Source organism: Chenopodium quinoa, unplaced genomic scaffold (genome assembly GCF_001683475.1).
Source record: "Chenopodium quinoa cultivar QQ74 unplaced genomic scaffold, ASM168347v1, whole genome shotgun sequence".
Lineage (NCBI taxonomy): Eukaryota > Viridiplantae > Streptophyta > Magnoliopsida > Caryophyllales > Amaranthaceae > Chenopodium > Chenopodium quinoa.
This window is the reverse complement of record NW_018742681.1, coordinates 4531910-4547776: the sequence shown is the minus strand read 5'-3', so window position 1 is coordinate 4547776 and position 15867 is coordinate 4531910. Positions and strand designations below refer to the sequence as shown.

General features: G+C 43.6%; 3 protein-coding genes across 3 annotated transcripts; all 3 read right to left on the bottom strand.

Moving 5' to 3' along the window:
- Window positions 1–10864: 10864 nt before the first annotated feature.
- Window positions 10865–11266, bottom strand: LOC110722358. Its single transcript, XM_021901634.1, has one exon. It carries the CDS (start codon window positions 11264–11266, stop codon window positions 10865–10867), a length of 402 nt encoding a protein of 133 aa, XP_021757326.1.
- A 462-nt stretch (window positions 11267–11728) lies between these two features.
- LOC110722357 lies at window positions 11729–12874 on the bottom strand. The gene has a single exon (XM_021901633.1). It carries the CDS (start codon window positions 12872–12874, stop codon window positions 11729–11731), a length of 1146 nt encoding a protein of 381 aa, XP_021757325.1.
- Window positions 12875–13845: 971 nt separating this feature from the next.
- LOC110722356 lies at window positions 13846–15471 on the bottom strand. The gene has a single exon (XM_021901632.1). It carries the CDS (start codon window positions 15469–15471, stop codon window positions 13846–13848), a length of 1626 nt encoding a protein of 541 aa, XP_021757324.1.
- Window positions 15472–15867: the final 396 nt, after the last annotated feature.

Sequence of the window (15867 nt, the reverse complement as noted above, 5' to 3'; positions counted from 1 at the left end):
AGTTGCCATTTCATAAAACCTGTGAGAGAATATATATTCTATTCATCCATTCACTATTTGTGAATGGCCCATGCATTTTACAACAAAAACAAGTAATAATGCATTAAACAAACGCGCGCACTAGTAACTAATCTAGGTGGTTAATCCAATTAACTCGCCTAATTAAAACTAGTCAAAGTTGTTTACTGATTATAAAAATAATATATGAAGCTCCCTCAAAATTCCGCATCCAACTTAATTAATCCAATTAATTAAGTCGGTAAACCCAAATATTTGTCAAAATAAATTTTGCCAATGCCGCACAAAAACCGAGGCCTAGCCTCCAAAATTTATTAATAATTAAAACCAAATTAGATTAATAAAATAATTAAAACGGCAAAATAAGCAAACACGAAACCAACCGTACTCAAGTGGTTCACGCACTACATACGTGCCACATGAAAGTCAAGGTTGTCTAACAACCCCGCACTATATGGCTTCACGCACGTGCCTTCACCACCCCACGTAGCACTAGCTAGGTACACCCTAGTAGCGTTTGCTAAGGGTTACAAGGTGCTAGACACAAGGCCACGGCTACTTGCCCCTTTACACCAAAACACCAAGCACATACACGCACTAAACGCTCGCACACCCCACGCACATGACCGCACACATCAAGCATGCCCTTGGCAGCCACATGCGGGCTGCTATGCAGCCCGGCTAGCCAAGGGATGCTTTGCCTCGAGTTGCTTGCCATAGCCTCGGGATTTTAATCCCAAATTTCACGTGACAATTTATTAATTCGAAATTAATTTTAGAACTAATTTTCGTGAGCAAAATTAAAATTTTAAACAAGTCTAACTTAAATAAAAAATCATCCAAGTGCATGTAACCAAAATTATTTACAAGAACTATTCTTTAATAAAATTGGTTTAACTTGGTGCAATAAAAATAAGAGGGCAATTACTCACTATCAATTTCATTAATTTAAATTAATCTTGAGTTTTTGACAAAATAAAAGGGAGTTGAAAAATGAACATAAGTTCAATAAAGATTCCAACTTTAATACTTGTGAATTCTTGAAAAAATTATATCTTCCAATATGAAGATAAACAAATTTCTATCACAAGTTTCAAACTTTATGATTCCAATCAACTAAAAAATGATTAAATCAACAAAGTTCAACAAAAATTCATGGAATTTAGTAACTCAAAGTTTCAATCACTTAACATAATTAAAGATTGAATCTTTAGTACTTGGAAGCCTCAAAGAACAACAATTTCACACTTAATGCAATTAGTTTGCAGTTATGTTAAAAATAAAACCAAGCTTTCAAACACAAATTACCACCAAGTAGTCATGCCTAAAGAGGTTTAAAATTGCATATAAAATATGTATTGAACCAACTACATAACCACCATTAATATGCAATTAATTTTAAAGGTTATAAAGACTTAAAAATTTTCGTCAAAACGAAAAATCCCTCGAAAAGTGCATTTCTGGTCGTTTTTTGGCTACAAACCGAGTCCTAGAAGGGTATAACCATTTCTAGAACGCCTTTTCCACCCAAAATTCACTATTTTTAGGTTGAAATCTGGGTTCAGGGCTGAAGACAACTCTAATAAGAGATTAAAATAAATAAAACGAGCTACTAATCTAATTAGCAACTTAATACCAGAAAAATTAAGCCATAAAAACACCTTGAAAAATATTATGATTTTAAAAATAAACGAGCGAGGCTCCGATACCGCTGTTGGGGTTTGGTAAGTCCGAATACCGCGGAAACAAACCCAAATACAAGACCGCACTCGCAATAAATAAAACCATAAACATAATTAATCACAAGATTAAGATAAAAAAATTACCTTTGGAGCGTGCTTCGCCCAACTGGAAGGGGCTCTTACTTCGAAAGCAAGCCTCAAAATTATGACAGCCTCCAACAATAGTCCACCCATAACTCGACCACCGAAAACAGTCCAATGCCTTGGGGTCAGCAAAGCCCGACCAAAACCTGAGTTATTAATGAGGTCAAAGGTTTTCACAATGGTGATGCCTTTTTCAACTCTTACTCAAGTGCTTTTCCCAATACCCCAACTTGGGTATTTATAGGGAAATGCATGAGTGTGAAAAGCTCTCCCATCAATGTGGGAGAATTTGATTTTCCCATTTTATTTTAAAGCTAAAATAAAATTAATAATCAAACTAGTAATAAATCAACAAGTGGCAAACTCATGTAAGAGGTTAGGTGAGGACCATTTGGAGGATGGGGGACCAAACTTGCTCCCCACTCTCTCCCTCACCTTGCGCCACTTGGCAACTCCCACTTGGGCACCAAGGCACCCAAGTGGGCTTCCCATTTGTTGCTTCCCTTCTCTCGGCCCAACCATCCCCGCAACACAAAATGCGGGCTGCTGCTCGCACTCTCTCGGCCGGCACCCCATGCACTTGCGTGCGGGTTGCTGCTACCGAGAGCTGCTGCTAGCATGCCGTGCACCTAGTGCGGGCTGCTAGCTGCAGCATGCTAGCACGCCTCGCACTAGATGCAGGCAGCTAGCCGCAGCTTCCTAGCAAGCCCTGCACTTGGTGCGGGCTGCTAGCTTGGCTATACCCCCCAGCACTCGGTGTTCCGATGCTAGGGGTATTTTGGTCTTTGTTGATTTATTATTATTTTCATGTCTCGTCTTTTACTATTTTTCGACTCAACTTCCGACGTTCGGTTTCGACGCTCTAAGCTCGAATTCCCGACGTCTAAATATTAATTACTTGGTTGACTTATTAATTCCTTCCGGTTTAATTCATTGCTTCGGTTCGTTAGTTGCTTGGGTGTGTCCCGAAGGGTTCAGTCAAGAATAAGCTGTAATATTAATTATGCATTAATGTTACTGATCGGAAGCGACCTCCACCCAAGCATTCCGATCACTTGACCTTAATGAATATATTAGCTTTCTAATAATTCTGAACCCACTAAAGGAATAATACACTTGTTCGAAGGACACCATTCCTTTCATTAAGCCGAAATCAATGACCCTAGAACCCACGACCCACGACGACCCGCGAACCCACCGATCTAAAACCGACGACCCCTGAACCCACAACGGCCACAACCCACCAAACCCACTGATCTAAGCTAAGCCACGACCCACCATTCCCACGACACCCGAACCCACCGATCTAACACCGACGATCTAGAGCACCGACGTACCCACCTTGAGAATGGGGTTGGAGGAGGAGAAAGAAAAAATATTAGGGACGAGAGTAATTTAATTAAGGTTGGTGTTTAATTTAATATAATCAAATTTGTAGTTTAATAAAGTTGATTAAAAAAGGTAAGGGTAAAATAGTAAATTTAACCCTAAAAACTCACCATAAAAGGAAAGAAAAACAAAAGTTGTAAGTAATGTGAACCATCCAAAAATGGCAAAAGTTGCGAGTAATAACAACCAGAGGTAGTATATATATATTTTTTTCGAAACCAAACCGCACCATATAAAAAAGAAACCTAACCACATTGCTTATTCGGTTTGGTTTTAAACCGAATTACTTTCCCCCTAGGTCGTACGACGCATGACCCGGGGCATTGCCCGAGTAAAAAAACTAGTAGGGTGTGTTTGGCATCATTGTTGTTTTTGGTTTTTTTGTTTTTTACCCCCAAAATAAAACAAAACAGTGTTTGGTAAAATAGCTTTAAAAAACAACTTTACAGCTATTTTGTAAAAACTAAAACGGTTAACCTAAAACACCTCAAAGCAGTTTTTGAGTTTTTTTTTTAACCTATTAAGCGTATTACCAATTGTATCTCCTCCGATTTCAATATTTCATCTTTTTTCCTCAATCCCTAATCATTCTCAAAATTCAAGGATCAATTACAGGTATGGAGCTTTCTCCATTCTCCTTTTTTTTTAATTTCTTTGTTTGTAATCACCATGTTTCTTCTTATTGTTCTTTCTTAATTTATAAATTTATTGATGTTCTTGTTGTTAAATTTGTTTGTATTCAATTTCATTGATCAAATTGGTGATCTTTGTCCTTTAATTTCTGAATGTTAATTGTTCTTTGCGTAATTTGTATATGATTTAATTTGGGTTTTATATTTAGAGATTTTTTTTTTCTGAAATAATACGATTGTTGATTAATTGTTAGTGCAATTGAATAATTATATCATGTTGTAAATTGAATTTATTGAATTTATGGGCAGTGTTTCTGGAAACAGAATGCTCTTGGGAGTCTTAGGGTAGTAAGGGTAATCAAGATGTCCTAGAGCTATGTCCAATGAATGTCCGAATTTCCCTCCGCTATGCCTTGCTGTCCAAGAGCTAGGCCTGCAAAAGAGAAAGAAGGTTAACTGCCCCGGGGGTATGACCCGGGAAAGCCCCTCCGATGCTTAATTCAGCGAATGTACTTTCTGGAAAGAGAAAGTAGAGAGACAAAGAGTACTTTAGAGAGAGAAGGTTAGAGAATTAGGAAAAAGATACCACCATCAATGATTGGAGACCTATTAATAGATGTACTTTCAGGTGGAAGAAGTTGTACTTAATTGGACAGATTAGGGGTAAATCCGTACTTTGCTCTAACTAATGATGGGCTGGATCATGGAGGGGTATTTTTGTAATTCCAGGTCAATGGGCTTAGGACAATGGACTAGGCCCAAACATTTAGCCCCTACGTTTGATGTGGGAACGAGATCGCATGAAGTTTGGATATCACGCGGAATAGAGATGAGAGAAGTTGTCACATATGCTGAAGTAAATCCCGAGGCGTACCCGGGGGCTAAAATGAGCCCCTAGGGTATCTGAGGGCTAAAAAGAGCCCCAAGCGACTTGCAAGGGTGAAAACCAGCCCCAAGCAATGCATAGAAGGTAATTCAATTCAGATGATTGAGCAGTTTTGAGGACTAAGCCTGATGATGGCTTAGGGATAACTGATGAAATTTCCATTTTCAGAATATTTTTCCAAGCTGAGCTTCATGTGTTTTGCTGAAGGCATGTCTTGTCTCCATTTTTTACTATCCTTGGGATTTTTAGAGATAAGTTGATGATGACTTGATGTTAATTAAGCCTGTAATTAAGCTTAATCCTTTAATGGTGACTTTCTGGGCTCAAGCATCACTTAGGCCCATTTGAACCAGGGTTTTGGGGAGTTGCCATCTCCTTAGCTTGAAACATATGAACTCCCACTGTACTTGCATTTGTTTCTCACTCATCACTTGCCTTAGAGAAAATCTCAAAAATCCTCTCCAATTTTTCCCAAGTTCTTGAGAGTTTGAGTGTTCAAGTCACATCAATCGGTGTTCATCCAAGTTCTTCAAGATCTTCAAGAGGTATGTGAATTTTTCTTGCTTTTGATCCGTTTTTCATAGATCCGAATGTATAATGGCTGTTTTTGTACTTGAAAACTCTGAAATTTTGAATTTATCCTAGGGGTAGACATATTTGAACTTGTAATTGATTTAACCCTGGGGTAAAATGGCTATGCCCAGCCAAAATTAAGGTTTTTTCTTTGTATTTCTTCGAATTTTGAATTTATTTTTGGGATATGCATATGAATTTCTGCTGTAAGTGTTTGAATTTGGGGGAAATTTCTTGGTAGGAATTTGAATTTCGATTTTATACTTGATTTTCTGGATTTTTGAGGGTATGCTTAGGTGAAATCCGGGTGGTTGTGATGTGTATTGCCGAGGGATAATTTGTCCTAGGCATAATTCGGGGCGAGCAAGCTAAGCTCTCGGCCTGGCCGAGGGGGTGCTAGGCCGAGAGGGTGTTAGGAGTACCGAGGGGTTTTTTGGTGCGTTACCTGGCCAGCTTACTCCTCGGCTATTTACTAAGAGGAAAGAGATGCGGGAGAGAGAGAGCTGAGAGGAGTGCAGCGGGGTAGGGAAATTCTAAAGGGTTGTTCCAAGCCGAGGGGGTGAGCGAGCTGAACTCGGGGTAACCTCATTCATGCGCGGAAGAGCGAGAGATGAGGGGTGCGATAAGCTGAGTGGAGCTTCGGGTTTGACTTGGGGGTATGCGATGAGATTAAATTTGGTGGAGAGTGATGAGATTCATATGCCGAAGGGGTATTGGTGATACCCCGAGTCGAATGAGAAACCCGGAGGGAGTTGAGAAAGGCTCGGCTGGGCTTGCTAGGCCGAGGAACAAAGTGACCCCCCAGCTCTCAGCATCTCTGATTTATAAGTTTTTTTTTTTAGCTGTTGAATGATAAATGCTGAGAGGGGGGAGGTCGCGTCTGGCCGAGGGCCTGCTGTGCGGGCCGAGAGGGTACCATGCTGGCCGAGGGGGTACCATGCTGGCCAAGGGGGTAGCTGGTCTGGCTGAAGGTGTATCATACCCGGCTGACGGGGTGAGGTTAGCGCTGAAGGTTGAGTTTTAGAGTGAGAGCTTGGGGAAGCCGAGGGAGATTTGAGATGTGAGGTTTTTTTGGAGAGAATGTTGAGTGTTGCACCTCGATTTGCCGAGGGATGTGAAGGGTGCCGAAAGGGTTAACGCACATGCTTAGGGGGTCACGTGTGCGCGGCTAATGGAGTTTGAGAGATAGGGAGTGCCGAGAGCTATACCAACTACCGAGAGGGGTGAGTTGATTTTCGCTTGGTGTGCAAACCCGAGGGAGAGAAAGAGTGGAGTCGAGGGGTGTATCGACTGCCGAAGGGGTATACTTAGAATGGATGAGAGAAGTGACAAAGGCCTGCTATGCGGGCCTTGGGACTTGCTTGTGTAGGCCTAGAGCTGTTAGGCCAGATAGGGGTCATTAACGTGAGTAATGGAGGCAACTACCCACTGGCCGAAGGGGGTGCCGCGCGCCATGGGTCTTCAGTGGCAATAATGAGGATCTTAATGGGCGGAGAGGCCGAGGGAGATCCTTAGTATTTTCGTGTTTAGAGTTTTTGTAGTTATATTGGTTTAGTTTATTTGTATTTTGGGGAGGTTAGGGAAGTGAACTTGGGTTTTGAGAATTTTTAGCCGAGGAACATATTTAAGGTAGCAATGAGGGAATAAACCGAATCCCCTGAGAAAGAGAAAGCTATGGCCGAGGGGGGTGAAGGGTGTCGAGAGGGTTAAAGTGCTATGCCAAGGGTTTGAGATGCTACCCTTAGCTCTCGGCCTTAAACCCCTAGGGCAATTTTTTGGATTTTTTGTTTTTATCTCTACTAGGCTCGATGCTCTTGAGATTTTTCTAACTCTTGAATTTTTTGTTGACATTTCAGGAGTATTTCTCTCCGGGGTGCTTGATTAGCTTCAACATAATTCCTTTTGGCCTCTTTGAGAAATTGGTGAGTCTTCTATACTTAGTTTTTCATGCTTCAAGTATCATGTCTCCATGCTTAGTAATTGTTTGTTATTTTTTCCTTGTATGCTTGATTGTTCCTCGGCTGCGCTTGTGATGATGTTAGGGTTAGAGGTACGCTTGTTGTATTTTTTTATGTACATTGAGAATTCCTCGGGGTAGTCTTGAGTTGAGCTATGCATATATCATGAACGACCAAGCGACTCAAGATTACCTTGATTCTCTCCCCGGCCCTTCATCTTATGATTTGTCTAAGGAAATTTGGGCGGGAGGAGTACTTGTAAGAAATGTAATTGGTAGTAGGTTGATTCTGCTGTTCCTTTGGGTGTGCCTTTTCAATGTGTGCCATCCCCACCCCCCGAGCATGATTTAGGCTTTGATTATTTTTTGCCTCCTTCCCCTTAGGAAGTTTCTCCTGCACGTGAACCGACTTCTAGGGGTTCTTTGAACAGATTTCTTATTGACGGAGTGGTGACAATGTCAAGTGAGGATGATACTTCTACTTCTCTTGGGGCGCCAGTGACTTTTAAACCACCAGTTAGGAGAGTTAGCCCTTCTATGTGTCACCCTTCCGCTACTTGGCTTAGATCTTTATATGAGGGTACTAGACATTTGCAGACTGAGTACCATATTAGGGAGCCTTTTCTCATTTCCTCTCCTGGGTGTGATATCATCATAGATAACCCTCCCCCTGGGTGCATAGTTGTATATAGGCAATGTTTAGACAATGGGTTGAGATTTCCGCTACACCCTTTTGTTGAGGAGTTGTTGATCGAGTATAACCTTAGTATAACTCAGCTTGTTCCTAACTCCTGGTTGACAATAAACGCGTACATAGCCACTTGTAGTCAACTTGGAGCCCCTTGCACCATAACCGCCTTTAGGTACACACATAGGCTCCAGGAGGCCCCAGGTAATGTAGATAGCCATGGGTGGTATGCTTTTCACGATAGGGAGTTCTATCTTTCTATAAACACTAAACCCACGAGTCAGAAGGGCTTTCACACACCTTTCTCTTCATTTACCATGCTGGGGGTTGGAGGGTTCCCCGAGATCATAGCGGTGCGCCTAGGGTTGGCTTGAACTACAATTTTCCTGCCATGGGAGTTGATAAGGCCGTAACGGTTGTTTGGTTGCAATCATATAAGGAAAGAGGGTCCAAGGAGAAGCTTCCCACCATGTGGATTTTGAAGGATAAACACTTTCGAAAAGAGCGGTTTTTGAGTGTTGTGGGCCTGAGCCACACCTATGATAGTGGTAGGATTTATTTTTGTTTACATATGTTTTTCTCTTTTATAATTTCTCCTGAGCCTTGTTGTTCGCTAACAAACTTGTGCAAATGATGATTTCAGGTGTTGCTTTCAAGCAGTTGACAAAGAGGTTTCAAAAGAAGATGTCAGAGGTGAACTTTCGAGCTGGAAAGGTCAAGGTTTCCATGAGGAAAGGAAACATGAGCATTCCTCCTCCTCCCCATGTATGCCCACTTCTCTAAGGTTGGTTTTCATGAAATGTTGCTTTTTTGCTAACTTCACTTGTGATTTGTTCTTTCAGAACCCGAATAACTTAAAGTTAAGAAGGAAAACTACTGAGAGGGGAGAAGGATCTTCCCAAGCCACCAGCATGGAGATAGACGATCAGGGGTCTCAGCTTGTCTCCCCGACCAGCTCCACTTACATCAAGCTCCTGGAAGCCGAGGGCTTTGGGGATCAAGGAAAGCAGCCTCGGGTGGAGGAGAGCGAGGAGAAAGGGGGAGAAGATTGCGAGGACATGACTCCTTACTTTCCTAAATCTCTCCTTGGCATCACAAAGAGGGGCCGAAAGAAGATGGTAAAGAAAACGATGGTCCGCTTCCCTTCGGCGAAGGATATTGAGGTGGTAAAGAAGGATCCCACCAAGGCTATTTCTTCGGCCTTCGATGGTGTCTTGAAGGTATATTTTGCTATATAACATCCAATTTCTCTATCTTTAGTTTTGTTTGTATTTAACCATCATCTTCTTGTCTTTTTGGAATGTAGGCAGGCATGACTCTAAGTGTGCTCGCCGAGGAGTACAGGAAGGAGGCTTTGAAGGATGTTGAGGGCCTCCGTGCTGAGCTTTCAAAGGCTAGGACCGAGATCCACGGCCTCAAGGAAGAGCTTAACTCGGCCTGAGAGACGGTTAAGACGACCAAGAAGGAGCTTGCTGATGCTCAGGAGGCCGGGACATCCCGCATTTAGGCCCTTGAGATTCAGCTCAAGGAGGCTAAGGAGGGGAAGGAGTTGATCTCCAACGAGCTAAAGGAGAAGGACGAGCTATCCCAGATGAAGAGTGATCTTGCGCAGGCCCAGAGGAAGGTGAAGCAAATCCAGGAGGAGGTGATTGCTGAGTGGAAGAAGTCTCCAACTTGAGCTGATTTCCGGTCTGAGATTGGATATGTGGCCTTTGAGGCGGGGATTGAGGATGCCCTGACTCATATGCAGGTTGCCTTTACTTCTTTCGGTCTCCAGGATTCATACCCCAAGGTACGAGGTAAGATTAAGGACCTTGTTCGCGAGGCCGATGAGGAGGAGCAGAGGAAGGTGCTTGCTGAGGAGGGTGAGGCCGATGAGTAGCTTCTCCAGCCCTTTGTTTTTTCTTAACCAATTTCTTTAGGATGTCTTCTTTTCATGAGACTTGTGATATTTTTGTTGGAACTTTGAATCTCTAGCTTGGCTTGTATATTTGCACATTCGGCCTTTACCTTTGATTTTCTTATTATGTGGATTTCATGTGCTCTTACTCCGGCTTGCTTATTATTTAACACTTGCTTATTACTTGCTCATTCACCCCTAGGGGCAAAAAAGAAGCCCCTAGTGCTTATTGAGTAGCTTTAGCATGCTATTGTTGTTTCACGAGGGCTAAACGAGCCTTATGTTATTTTTGTAAGGACGTGATTTGTGTGAACATCCGGGGGCTAAATGAGCCCCAAGTTATAATTTAACTAAGTAAATGGACTAGGGGCTAAACGAGCCCCAATTTATGAGTGATATGAGAGTCGGGCTATCCCTGCTTATTATAACAAAATGAAACGATTTTGGGGCTAACATAAGCCCCAAGTTGTAAGTAATATAAGAGTTAGGCCTTTCCAACCTTTTAAATTAGGCTGGGGGCTAAACGAGCCCCAAGTTATGAGTGAACTTTTGGCCAAGACTCTATCTCAAATGATTGAGTATAGGCTAGCATCTTGCCCCAAACATTGGAATAAACTTTAGTGTTAGCGAACCAAAATGCCTTATGCCCGGCATGTGGTGCTATTAAATGAACGTTGGCTATGCTAATGAGCGATATAAAAGTTTCAAAAATAAACTAAGTAAACAACAAATAACAAGTGCAAAATAAATGGGGTAAACATCCCAACCGGGGGTTTTTCATTATATTAACAAAAATATGAAAGTCATTACAATGATGTGCTATATTGAAGTTGATCACCTAGCATCGGCTCTTATTGCCCCTAGGGCATCATTGTGATGAAGATGCTTTAAACATAAAACCGTCGGAGGTTGTCAACATTCCATGGCCGAGGGAGGTCCTTGCCATCAGGGGTTTGTAAGCAAAAGGTTCCCGGGCGGACTACTTCTTTAATCTTCTAAGGCCCTTCCCAATTAGGTCTTAGCTTGCCCAATGCCGGGGGCTTTCCAGTAGCCTCACACTTTCGGAGCACCCAATCACCTTCAACCAGGGGCCTTGCCTTGACTTTTTTGTTGAAATAACGAGTTATCCTTTGCTTGTATGCTATAGAGCGAAGAAAAGCATCTCCCCTTATCTGTGGGAGTAAGTCTAAGGTCAAGGGCTTCAGCTGATCATTTCGATCAGGGTCATAGAAGGTAACCCTGGGGGATGGGATCCCAACTTCCACGGGGAGCACTGCATCACTCCCATATACTAAGGCAAAAGGGGTTTTCCCTGTAGCTTCCTTGATTATGGTACGAATGGACCATAAGATCCCGGGCAAGTCATCCAGCCAAGACCCCTTCGTGCCTTCCAGCATTGTCTTCAATCCTTTCAATATTTTTTTATTTGTCGCCTCTGCTTGGCCATTTGTTGGGGTCGACACACAGCTGAAAATCTTGTCTTGATCCCAAAACGCCCAAAATACTCTATGGTTGGCCCACTGTTGAATTTCCGGCCATTATCTGAGATTAAGATGCGGGATACCCCGAAGCGGGTGATGATATTCCTCCAGATGAACTTCTAGACTTGCTTATCGGTTATTGTTGCCACCGGCTCGGCCTCAACCCACTTGGTGAAATAATCCACCGCTACTATTAGAAATTTCCTTTGTCCCGAGGCTACGGGGAATGGCCCTAGGATGTCCATGCCCCAACGATCAAAGGGTAGGATTGACTGAATACTTGTGAGGGCGTATGCCGGAAAATTTCTAACACTTCTTGACAATTTCGGCAGCATCATTCCTCAGGGTTGGCCAATAGAATCCGGCCCTCAACACTTTTCAAGCTATGGTACTTCCACCCTGATGGCTACCACATGCCCCTTCATGAATTTCTCTAAGGACGTAATTCCCCTCCTCCGGGGTTATGAACTTCAGCAAAGGATGAGTAAAGGATTTTTTGTAGAGGACCCCATCATGAAGTAAGAACCACTCACTCCGCTTTTTGATCATTTTGAAGTCGAGGGTATCCTCGGGCAGCTCCCCCTTTAAGTATTGAATGATTTGGTCCATCCAAGTTTCCCCTCTATCAATATCCATGACAGCAAGTTTTTGGGTACTTGGCTTCTCTAATACTTCCCACATGATATTTCGGGGGGCTATCCCCTCAGCCAAGCTTGCTAATCGGGCAAGAGCATTAGCTTGCTGATTCTCCGAGCGGGGGATGTGCCTGATCTCAAAGTTGTCAAACGATCTTGTCAAGCTTTCAGCCTTTTCAAAATAGGCTTTCATGTTTTCCTCCTTCACTTCAAACTCCTTTGCCATTTGTCCCATTATGAGCTGTGAGTCTGAACACATTTGAACGGATTTTATCTTCATGAATTGGCACAAGTTTAGCCCCAACATAAGAGCCTCATACTTAGCTTCATTATTTGATGCATGGAAAGAAAACTTGACTGCATATTCAAAATTTTCTCCCTCCGGGGAGATGATAACTAGCCCAGCTCCACTCCCTGCCTTACTAGACGACCCATCCACATAAAGAGCCCAAGGGGTGGAGGTGTCTATTGGAGTAGGCCTATGAGCGCATTCAGCTATAAAGTCGGCTAAGGCTTGGGCCTTGATGGCCTTCCGGGGCTCAAACTCAATTCCGAAATCAGCTAACTGATCCGACCAATCCGTCATTTGGGATGCATGATTTTTGCTCTCTAACACTTTCTTGATTGGTTGGCTGGTGAGGACTTTGATCGGGTGTGCTTGAAAGTATGGCTTTAACTTCCTACTTGCCATCACTAAAGCGTACACCACTTTTTCTATGAGAGTATACCGGGTTTCAGCCCCCCTTAGGGCATGGCTGACAAAATAGAAAGGTACTTGGCCTTCATCTCCTTCCGCAACAAGAACCGCACTCAGGGCATAATCTGATTTGGCCAAGTACACAAACAATGTCTCCCCGGGGAGGGGGCTAACAAGCTTCGGAGTGTTCATCAGATGTTCCTTCAGCTGCTAGAAAGCTTTCTCAGCTTCTTCATCCCATAAGAACTTAGGCCTCTTGAAGGCCTTGAAGAAAGACAAACTCTTATCAGCTGATCGGGATAGGAACCTCCCCAATGCGGCTAGGCAGCCTGTAAGGCGTTGCACTTCCTTCACATTTCTGGGGGATTCAATGTCAAGGATAGCCTGAATTTTATCGGGGTTGGCATCAATGCCCCGCTGATTAACCATGAAGCCCAAACACTTTCCACCTTGCACCCTGAAGACACACTTGCTGGGGTTAAGCTTCATTTTATATTTTCTAAGGGTTGTAAATGTTTCCCTTAGATCAACTATGTGGTCCGAGATTTCCTTGCTTTTAACAATCATGTCATCAACGTAGGCCTCCACGTTCCGGCCTAGCTGTCCTTTAAAGATCTTATTCATCAAGCGCTGGTAGGTAGGCCCGACATTTTTCAGGCCGAAGGGCATTACATTATAGAATACACCCCCTGGCTAGTGATAAAGGCTGTGTGGGCTTGATCCTTTTCTGACATGGGGATCTGATGATACCCCGCATTGGCATCCATGAAGCTTAGGAGGGCGTGACCAGCGGTCGAATCCACCAACTTATCAATCTTAGGCAAAGGATGATCATCCTTCGGGCATGCCTTGTTCAAATCAGTAAAATCCACACACATACGCAAAGAACCATTGGGCTTCCTAACCAGCACAACATTGGACAACCACTCGGTGTATTGGCATTCTCGAATGAAACCCGCTTTGAGAAGCTTTTTAACATCAACGGTTTTGGCTTTGTTTCTCTCCGGCCCAGCATGTCGGAGTTTTTGCTTAATGGGCTTGTAACCCTCCTTGATGTTCAGCTCATGAGTCATCACCACGGGGTCTATGCCCAGCATTTCATCTGCTGTAAAAGGGAAGATGTCTTTGTATTCTCTAAGTACTTGAATAATTTCTTCCTTGAGCTAGGGGTCCAAGTTCTTTCCCACCCTCACGGTCCGAGCGGGGACATCCCCTAAGGGTATGCTCTCATCCTCTTCAATAGGCCTATGCCTATCGTACTGCTTTAGATTCTCAGCCATGTAGATGCTCATGACCGGGTGTAGGGATTCATCAATATCCATCGCCTTTCTCTTGGCCCCCTTGTCTTCTTGATTGACGAAGCTCTCAGGTGACTTCATGCTATCTACATAGCATTTTCTTCCCTCGAACTGATCTCCAAATATCTTGCCCACCGATCCGTCATCGGTCTCGAATTGGAGGAGCAAGTGATAGGTTGAGATGGCAGCCTTAACCCTACTGAGAAGGGGTCGGCCAAGAATCATGTTGTATGGCAGAGGGGTATCCACAACTAAGAACGTGTGAACCAAACTTCTTCCCTTATTCTTTTCCCCCAAACGAACAGGAAGCTTGATCGTTCCTAAGGGGTACACGTAATGCCCCCCAAATCCCACTAAGGGTTTCTCCAGGGGTGTAAGCTCACCTCTTCCAAAACGCATTTGCTCGATGCATTTCCATGTGATGATGTCTGCTGAACTTCCACTATCTACTAAGATCTTCTTTACCTTAGCATTGGCCACCTTCATATGAATTACTAAGGGGTCATCATGAGGCCTTTGAATCTTTTTTCCTTTATCATCCCCGAATACCATGAGGGGGTCCTTTGGGGTAGATGAGGGAGTGCCGATATCATAGATGGGCTCTTCGAGTGACCGCAAGTGACTTTTGCATGCCCTGTTAGACAAACCCCCGGAGGCAAACCCTCCGGCTATGACATTGATGCTCAAATTAGTGTCAGCTGAGCTATGGGCTTCTTGCACTTCCTTGGAAACGTTGCTTTGCTTATCCTTCGGAGGGGACTTGAGATATCTGTTAAGCGTTCCTTCTTCAGCTAGCTTGTCAAGGGCTCTCTTAAGCTCTCTGCAGTTCCAGGTTGTATGACCACACTCCTTGTGGTATTCACACCAAAGCTTCTTGTTCCTCTGCTCTATCGACGTGTTCATGGGGTTAGGCTTAGGAAGAATAGCCTTGTGCTTTATGTCCAAATAGATCTCACGCCTATCAACATTGTACTTGAGTCCTTCATCATCACTCTCAGCCCTCTTCGGCCTTCTATTCCTGTTATAATGGTAGTTATCTTCTTGCTTCCTCTTCCCCTTGTTGTTTGCTACGGGCGCCTTCCACACCTCACTAGCTTTAATAATCCTTTCAGTTCTTTCCATGGCTTCAGAGAAGGTGCTCACCTTGTCATGGACAAGTTCAAACTTCAGTTTGTTATACTTGAGCCCAAAGAGAAGGGTTGTGAAGGCAACATTGTCTTGGAGGTCGGGGATGAATTTAGACTCGGTGTTGAACCTCTTGATGTAGTCCTTAAGACTTTCATTCTCCCCTTGCTTCACCGTCATAAAATGAACGCTAGTCGTTGTTTGCCTACTCCCAGCGATGAAGTGCTTTTTGAATTGAGTAGCTAACATGTCAAACGTTCTTATGCTCCCGGGGGTAAGGTTGTTAAACCATGTCTGAGCTATTCCCTTGAGAGTAGTAGGGAATAATCTAGACCATGAGGCTTCACACCCGGTTTGGACTCCCATCTATGCTTTGTAAGCGTTCAGATGGTCTGTTGGGTTTGTGTTTCCATCATAAGGGTCCAATGTAGGGATCTTGACCTTAGGAGGAATGGGGGTATTCATTATCTCCTGGCTGAAGGGGATAATGTTCTTGACAATCCCGAGCCTCCGTGGCCTGGGGGAGGAAGGACGCTCAGGGCTTTTGCTTGCTGAATGAGTGGGCTGAACGGTTCCTCTTCTCGGTTTGGAGGTAGCTGAGTGAATCATGCTATCTCGGTACCTTGTTGACCCATGCCGAGAGTGAAATCTAGTTCGACCTCTCTGGGGGGGGGTTATTATCTTCCTTGGAGTTCTCCCTCCTGGAGTTGATTATCTCTCGGGCATCTAGAGTGTCATCCCTTAACCTTCGGTCATTGATGA